The sequence below is a fragment of the Pezoporus wallicus genome, unplaced genomic scaffold (assembly GCF_028554395.1).
Source record: "Pezoporus wallicus isolate ANWC-B61680 ecotype Strahan unplaced genomic scaffold, APGP_CSIRO_Pwel_v1 contig_4816, whole genome shotgun sequence".
In the NCBI taxonomy this organism is placed as follows: domain Eukaryota; kingdom Metazoa; phylum Chordata; class Aves; order Psittaciformes; family Psittacidae; genus Pezoporus; species Pezoporus wallicus.
The window spans coordinates 1,382,640-1,390,960 of NW_026640990.1; the positions used below are offsets into that span (position 1 = coordinate 1,382,640).

The 8,321-nt window shown below is 35.9% G+C and overlaps 1 protein-coding gene across 1 annotated transcript in view; it reads left to right on the forward strand.

Annotated features, from left to right (window-relative positions):
- Window positions 1-8,033, forward strand: part of GLUD1 (glutamate dehydrogenase 1) — a 30,741-nt gene extending 22,708 nt beyond the window's left edge. Inside the window, exons 7-13 of the mRNA XM_057421606.1 lie at window positions 1,181-1,318; window positions 2,437-2,574; window positions 2,687-2,767; window positions 3,629-3,752; window positions 5,015-5,106; window positions 7,011-7,073; window positions 7,722-8,033. Of these exons, the coding sequence (XP_057277589.1) occupies window positions 1,181-1,318; window positions 2,437-2,574; window positions 2,687-2,767; window positions 3,629-3,752; window positions 5,015-5,106; window positions 7,011-7,073; window positions 7,722-7,841 (756 nt within the window). The 3' untranslated portion in view covers window positions 7,842-8,033. The remainder of the gene's footprint in view (window positions 1-1,180; window positions 1,319-2,436; window positions 2,575-2,686; window positions 2,768-3,628; window positions 3,753-5,014; window positions 5,107-7,010; window positions 7,074-7,721) is intronic.
- Window positions 8,034-8,321: the final 288 nt, after the last annotated feature.

Here is an 8,321-nt window from a genome sequence, read left to right on the forward strand (position 1 = left end):
AGTTGGAAAAGTAGAAACCAGTACCTTATCCTAAGAAGTAAGTCTTTGGTTCGTAAGACCTCAGGATTTATGTAGTTGAATTTTGGAGGGGTTTGGTGTTCTGTAATATGCATTATTATTCTTAAAATTTCAAAGGAATAACTTTTTCTGTCCAGCTTCAAACAGCATGTTAAATGGCGGATCTGAGAAATTGCTTTGTTGTTTTCAATGCACTGTTGATTAAATATAGTAAATTTTCTTCTAGTTACCCAGTGGGCTGAGACATCTCTGCTCTTCACAGACCCATCTCCCTGCACTTTGGCATTTTCATGCCTGGCAGAGGGCTGCCAACAGGCGCTTAGGCATAACTTAGGCTGAAGACATGGCCATAAGAACATCTAAACATAATTGGAGCTTTGTTATACAGGAAGTTAATATTCAGCTTTTTTTCCAGCATAGAATCTTACTACAAACTTTTGACATGGATCGTATGACCTTTTGGTCTGCACCCGTGTTCCTTTACTTTCAGAATATTGAATAATGGTCAGGAATTCGGTTTTCTACACCTGTCAAGATGTAAAACATGCTAATGAAATGTGAGATTATCTGAATTTAAATTTGGGAAATATGTTTTGTACAGGACCATTTCAGAAATGTATTAGAAATTATGTAGCTTCTTACTAGTTTATATGATTTAATGTGAAGAATTAATGATATTCTTGTTTAATGCTTTGCATTGTGGGATGGTTTTACACTTATAAGCCCTCATTACCCAAATTAAATTAGTATTTCGTTTATTTCTTGGCCTGAAAACATTAGTCCAACCTTTGAATCATCATACAAAAATCTGTGAATCCCTCTAGAACAGTGCTTGTTATGAAATACACATAATTTTCTTATGTCAATAAATATCGTTGTTTTGGCACTTTCATAGTAGCATTAGTGCTTCCTTTCTGTATTTCCAGTATAGAAAACAGCACAACTGTACATTGCTGGCTACAACGCAGAATTTCTACAATGATATTCAGACTGGAATAGAATGTGTGTAGATTTCTTCCGTCTTTCTTATACACATCATCTGATACCAAGACATGCCACTAGATTAACTATTTAAAACTATTCAAAGCTATATAAGCCTTAGCGGTAATCATCATTTTAGCTGAAGGGTTAACTACTTTTCCCTTTCTCTTTCCACCTATAGGGATTTGGTAACGTCGGCTTGCATTCTATGAGATACTTGCATCGTTTTGGAGCGAAATGCGTTGCTGTTGGAGAGTTTAATGGTTCTATCTGGAATCCTGATGGGATTGACCCAAAGGAGCTAGAAGATTACAAATTGGTATGAAACTAGCTGAGCATTTTTGTCGGCTTTGTAAGTACATAGGATGAGTGTAGACAGGTGTTAATTTGTGATATTTAAGTCATGCTGCAATTAGTACTTATAAAATGGCTTAGGAATGCTGATTCTGTTGGCTTTCTCCTTATACCCAATAGAAATGCCTGTGTTACTTTTCTTTACCCTTTGACTTGACTCTCAGAAAAATGGCAAAGGCTTGCATATGTGCAGGCTAATTACTTTGGTTTCAGAATTGCAGTTCATGGTTATTTTGCCTTTCTTATTACTAAAATAGGAAGGATGTCTGAAGGAACCAGAGCAGAAAGGTTCCTGAAGGATTCCTGACTGAGAATCACAAGCATATGAACATTAAAGACTTCAAAGTGCACTTCTACTGCTTCTTACCTATTGATTGTTTCTGTAAAAAATGGAAGTCTGTCTGTCAGTGTGAATTCTAGCTTATAATGAAAACTGGATATAGTCTTTTTATTTCAGTTTCAAAGGGAAGCAGACTTGAGGGGACAGTTCACAGGCACTAAAATGTGATCTACTTAGTTTCTAAGGGGTTTATTTGATGCATCTTCTTTCACACAGGGAGAATTTGATGTCTTTATCAACTCCTTTCTCAAAAGAATGAAAAAGATTCTGTTGCTAAACAAAGGTTATCATTGTAGTATTGAATTTTAAAATGGTACTTTTGAATTTTATACGATGCAACTTAACTTAGCCTGTGTGTAGCAGACTGGTGAGTCATTTCAGTTGTTTGAAAACTATTATATTAGCTATGTATTTTAAGAGTTGAGGGACTTTTTGTTTGTTTGTTTGTTTGCTTGATTTGTTGGGGATTTTTTTTTTGTTTAAATAATCCAGAGCCCAAATAGTTACCAGTGTCTTTGGCCAGAGAGAGTTATGCCTCAGTCATGGGAACTTTGACTGTTATCCAAGCTTTGTAGCTTGCTTTTTTATGTCTAATCTAAGTAAGGATAGGAATTACTTTATATGCTGTCTTTCTAGTACTGTTGTTTCTCACTTCTTTCAAAAAAGAAAGTTAAAAGAAGGGAAAGAAGGCAAACAAGTACACACACACACTAAAAACACTCTGGTTTGTTCTCTTCAAACAGCAACACGGGACAATCATGGGCTTCCCTAAAGCACAGACACTTGAGGGCAGTATTCTGGAAATAGACTGTGACATTCTTATCCCTGCTGCCAGCGAGAAGCAGTTGACTAAGGCCAATGCTCACAAAGTTAAAGCAAAAGTAAGTTGGAGAGTTCAAATGCAAATGAAAAATAGAGAAGGCCTGTTTAAATACTACTATTAAATAATTAGCATGGTCAGAAATAGAGTTACTCTGCTGTGATTCCTTTCAGATTATTGCTGAAGGTGCCAATGGGCCTACAACTCCTGAAGCTGACAAAATCTTCTTGGAGAGGAATATCATGGTTATCCCTGTAAGCTTCTATTCTGACCTTTGATTTTCATTACAAGGGTAATATTTTTGTGAATTGTAGCAAGATGGTGTTTATTGAAGGCTTTTATTAATAGCCATTCTTTCTCTTAGAGTGGTTTTTAACAACTGATGTCTATGAAACAGGTATCAGTGTTGCTTAAGATTGCTGCTGCTACTTAAAGGTCTTACTGCGCCTGTAAATGACCAAAGATAGCTATTACATGAAGTCTACACATTCAGAAGAGAGAATAACCCACAAGTAGTTCTTAATTCTGTCTTCTTGCATTTTGGAGTATTAGCTGACATTTGATCAATTAGTCCACCAAACAAAGGGAGAAGGCAGAGTAAAAACACTGGCCAGTTTGTCTGTAAACACTATGTCTCTGGGTGATACTCTGACAGAAGTACGTATTGTAGATTGTGAGAGTAAATGTTACCTATAGTGATAATTTGGAAGATTAAGACCTATTCAGGTATAATGATATTATTTTCCCGGAGAAAGAGTGTCCTGATCAAGTGATACTACTAGGAAGAGTAGCTGATCTTCAGCCTTTACTCACTGAGATGGCCTAAGAATGCCCAAATTTTCTTGATTAAAAACTTGTGTTAAAATAAAAGAAAGCAATCAAGCACACCTGAACTTTGTGTTATAAAGTCAAGTTCTCTATTAAATAAGTAGAAGTAATCCCTGGACTGCAGAAGAAAGAAAGTGTAGTAATGTAAAAGCAGCAACTGGATCATCTTCTGTATTGCCGTTTAAACCAATACTTTGTACATAATACTTCTGTTTGTTTTTGCTTAACACAATAAAGCTGTCTTTGTCACATGGTCGCAATTCAAGATATTTACTGTTTGTGTGCAGGATCTTTATCTGAATGCTGGGGGTGTAACAGTATCCTATTTTGAATGGCTGAAAAACTTGAACCATGTCAGTTATGGCCGCTTGACTTTTAAATATGAAAGGGATTCAAACTACCACTTGCTCAGTAAGTCCTCAGTTTCGCTTTAACTCACCATTTAATTAATAGATTGGACTAGCAAACACCAAATGTGGGAGAAAGAAATACATAACTATTTTGAATTCACTGCAGTTTCTCACAAATTTCTTGTTGCTGCATACTGAAGAGTAAGGTTTCACAGGTTAACTGACAACTCTAATGACTTAAGCTAAATGCATAATTTTTTCAGTTACCTTTTAGTTAATAAAAGTGATGCTTTCCTCAGTTTTGTGAAAATATTGAACTCAAGCCACTTATGTGAAATATTTATTACTTCTTATGGGATGCCTTTGAGCTGTATACTTGGTATTTGAGACGTATTTGAAGTTTGAGTGGGTAATGTTGTTCTGCATGTATAACAATAGAGGGTTTCTATAAGTGGCAATAATATAATTGGTATGCAGCGTAAAAATCTGCTTGTGGCCTACAGCTCCACTTAAGGTCATTTTGTGCTTCCCAGTTTCTGGGCCAGAATACCAATTACATGGCTAGAGGAAGCTTAATGGAGAAGAACTGCAGGATATAGCTCTCTTTTAAACAATATTCTGTAGAAAATACGTAAGAATCTTGGGATATTGGGCATGACAAAACATACATCTGAATATTCTTTTAATATAACCTTTTCTTATAAATGATACCTTTCAAGGTGTTTCTAAAGCAGTTAAGGGTTACGGTAATTCTCATTTAAACCGCTTTCTTAACTTCAGGATTGTTTCATCTGAAGTACTCTGATGTTGTTTAGGAAACCATACTGATTAAATTTTATGAATTGAAATAAATACCAATTCAAAATATCAAAGCATGTCCCAAGGGAAAAAACTAAAATTGCGCATCGGCTTTTTTCTTAGCAAGTAGTGTGTATATGCAAAGTGCAATAGGAGATAATTGATGGATCTATTACTTCAAGAAATATTTTGTCTAGTGCTATCTATCAAATTAGAAAAATTAATCCAGAGTGCTCTATCAGCTTTGTAACATTAGCGTAGTGGGATCAGTAAATCCACAGTTGTTTGCCATGTGACTATACTGTAGCTCTGATACTTCTACTATTGGAGACATTCAGCTACATAAAGAAAAATCATCTTTCCTTTTTCTTAGAAAACAAAAATAAGATTACTCCCTTTGCCCCTAGTACCTGTGGTCTGCATTTCATATCATTGAATGCTGAAAGTTCTGGGGTCAGCTTCTTTATTAGGAAGCACATTCCTTTCTTTGTCAGTTAACTTGCCTCTGCTTTTTTTTCTTTCTAGTGTCGGTTCAGGAAAGCTTGGAAAGAAAATTCGGGAAACATGGTGGAACTATTCCAGTTGTGCCTACAGCAGAATTTCAAGATAGGATATCGGTAATTAATAGCTGCTTGGCTTTTTTTGTTATTGCATATGTATTCTGATATTATAATTGTAATCTAAATTTTACCATTACTTTTATTACCGTTTATCTCCATTTACCTTAGCCATCATGGAGGTTTTTTCCTCAAGCAAGGCATTAGTACATAGTTAGCCTGATGACAAAACAAATAAGCAGCAAACGATCTGAAGTGCTTAGGAATACTGGAAGTAGGCTATTTTTTCTTTCTTTTACTTGAGGTCATGGAAAGTAGTTAGAAATGCTGCCTCAAACATTACCAGAATTTGTTTGGAGTTCTTGTTGATGTAGTTTGGCTAGATTTCCAAACAACTTTCAATAGGATCTCACACTACAGACAGTTTTATACACTGTTTCTGTAACTCCAGGAATACAGATAAGAGCTGGGTGAAAAATTGTAAAATGTTCCTTTAAGACTGAGTTAATGGAAAAAGAAATGTCAGATGAAATTCATTGTTATCTTATGTGTAGCAATACATGGTGAGGAAATTTTCATATAAAATGTTGGGGTTTGAGTTCATCTGGAGGTAATGACAAAATACAAGCTTAGAAATCCATAGCAATCAAAAAGCAAATCCAGCCTTAGGAATGGTTCTGAAGGGAAAAGAATATGACTAACTAATGATGCCACAATATAAATACAGAGCGTATCTGCCTTTTGAATAGTGCATGCAGATTAAGTCTCTGTATATTCTAATATTGTAGATGTGGAAGAAGTTCAGAGCAAGATCACAGAATGATCAAAGATAACAGAAGCTGCTCATACATGGAACAATGTTCTAACCTAGGCCCTGTTGGCCGGAAGTAGTTCCAGGGTGAAGACAGTAATCTATAGAATGAGTGATGTGAAAATAGATGGGTACAGGTAGATTCTTCATTGTAAGGAATGATGAACAAGAATGAGATGTGTTTAAACAAAGCCAGCAGAGTGAGGTGCAGAATGATGGATGGGATGGTTTCTATCACAGCAGACAGTTAAGATGTGTAATACTCTGTCAAGGGATATATGGCAACTAAAAGGATCTGTAGGTTTGGTTCTTTAAACACAAGTTCAGGAGATGGGACAGATGATTGGGTGAAAAACATTAACCCATGTTCCCTCAGGAAGAAATCAGGGGAAATGCATGTAAACTCGAACCACTGTTAGATGATAGAAATAGACTTTAGGCTGACCCAGTATGATGTTTTCATAAATGTTAGGATGAACAAATAGCGTGGTAAATAGGTTCTGTGGCTTAAAGTGGTTGCTGTGATCTCTTAAGCACAAGCCATAAAAACTGGCCAGGTAATTTCTATATCCAGTCCAAACTGGTATTTGAGGGAAAGCATGTATTTTTTGAAGCCAGGTCTCAAATTATGATAAATTACAGCAATTGCCATGATGGAACATTTAGACTGATAGTCAGCCTAATACAGGTTATCATCAATTATTTATTGTTCTGTGTTTTTACATTTTAATGAGAACAAAGTTATTCTGGAGTTGCTCAGGGCTAATACAATATTGAGTATATGAATTGGGGATATGTGCACTTCTTAAAATATGACTGGCTTCAAAACAATTGCAAGTAGCCTCTATAGATTATTGACTCTTGGGAGCTTCTTTGTTTAATTCTTACTGTGTGTTCTGAAGGCTGAAAACATCAGTAAAAAATGCTAGCAGTGTGGATCTAGAAGCTAGGTATACAAGTCTTCAGTGCTTACTTGTGAGGTTTTACGATTGAATTGACCATAATTAGCTCTTCAAGTAACACAGTAAAGGCAATTCTTACACCAGTCATTAGAAGAATAATGGCAAGCAAGCTTCAGTAATTGTCCCTAATACACAGCTAGTGCCTTTTTGTGTTTTAGATTAAACCCTGATTTTCTTCTCTGTTGTTGAAGGGTGCATCTGAGAAAGACATTGTCCACTCTGGTTTGGCTTATACAATGGAGCGTTCTGCCCGGGTAAATATTGCATTAGTAAACATGCTTATAGGAAAAAGAACTTACTTACATTATTTTGCATAAGTTTTCGAATGGATTGTACAGATTTTTTTTTGCAATTAAAGGAGTAAACAGTTCATGGTAATGGAAGGCACTCTGAGTATCAGGTAGAGGTATTTCTGCTCTGTGCTCGGATGATCAACTTTATCTAGATACATTAAATATTAGAGACTAATACATGAAATCATGAAATATTTTCTAGTAGGAACTGTAGTAATTAGATACTTTTTCACTGTTCTCTTGTATCTGCCTAAGCGTACCTAAGACTGCTTTACTTTACCATCAGCAGTTTTAGATTAATCCTTCATGCAGTATTTTTAATTAGCGAGGCAAAGACTGCTTGAAACACCTTATTCTCCCTGTATCTGAGGTACACATGGATCCAAGACATGAAAAGGTGCAATGCAGTAATCTGGAAAATATTTTCTTCCCCTTCATATCTCAGTCGTAAGGGTAATCAAGAAATTTTAAAATTGATCCGCAAAGGATCAGAGCTCTGATACCACTCTAGCAGCTCCTTATAGTCATAACTTGGATCCTCCAAGCAAAGTCTAGTTTAGTTCTGATGGAGAAACTTGCAGAAATCACAATTAACCTTTTCTGTTTCAGCAAATCATGCGTACTGCCATGAAGTACAACCTGGGTCTGGACCTGAGAACAGCTGCCTATGTCAATGCAATTGAGAAAGTCTTCAAAGTGTACAATGAAGCTGGCCTGACCTTTACATAAATAAGCCATTACCGCTCATTGTTGTATCCCATCCCTCATGCTGTTAATGTACCCTCTTCTTGAGAAAGCTTATCACAAGTTTACATGTAACCACAAAATTTTCTTTCCTTCTGACATTATAGTGGATTCTATTCTCAATTAGTTTCAGTCCAAACTAGTCTTTTTTACAATAAAAATCCATGGATTAGGAAATTGTATACAAGTATGTATCTGAAGATAACAACTCATCTGCACTTGTGGGGGCCATTCTGGGTATTTCACCTACAAAACAAAATGGTACATTTCATATATGAAAGAACGGTCTTGCCACCTGAGCCACTTGTCAGACTTCAGATCAGATACTGTACTAGATGAGCACTTAGCTCATTATTACTTCATGCACTTTTGTTTAAAGATGTAATTTTGGCTTCGGCACTTTCAGTAAGGCCTTGTATGATCAATGCTGTTGCATTGTCAAGTCAAAAATGGGCCTCTAGCAGG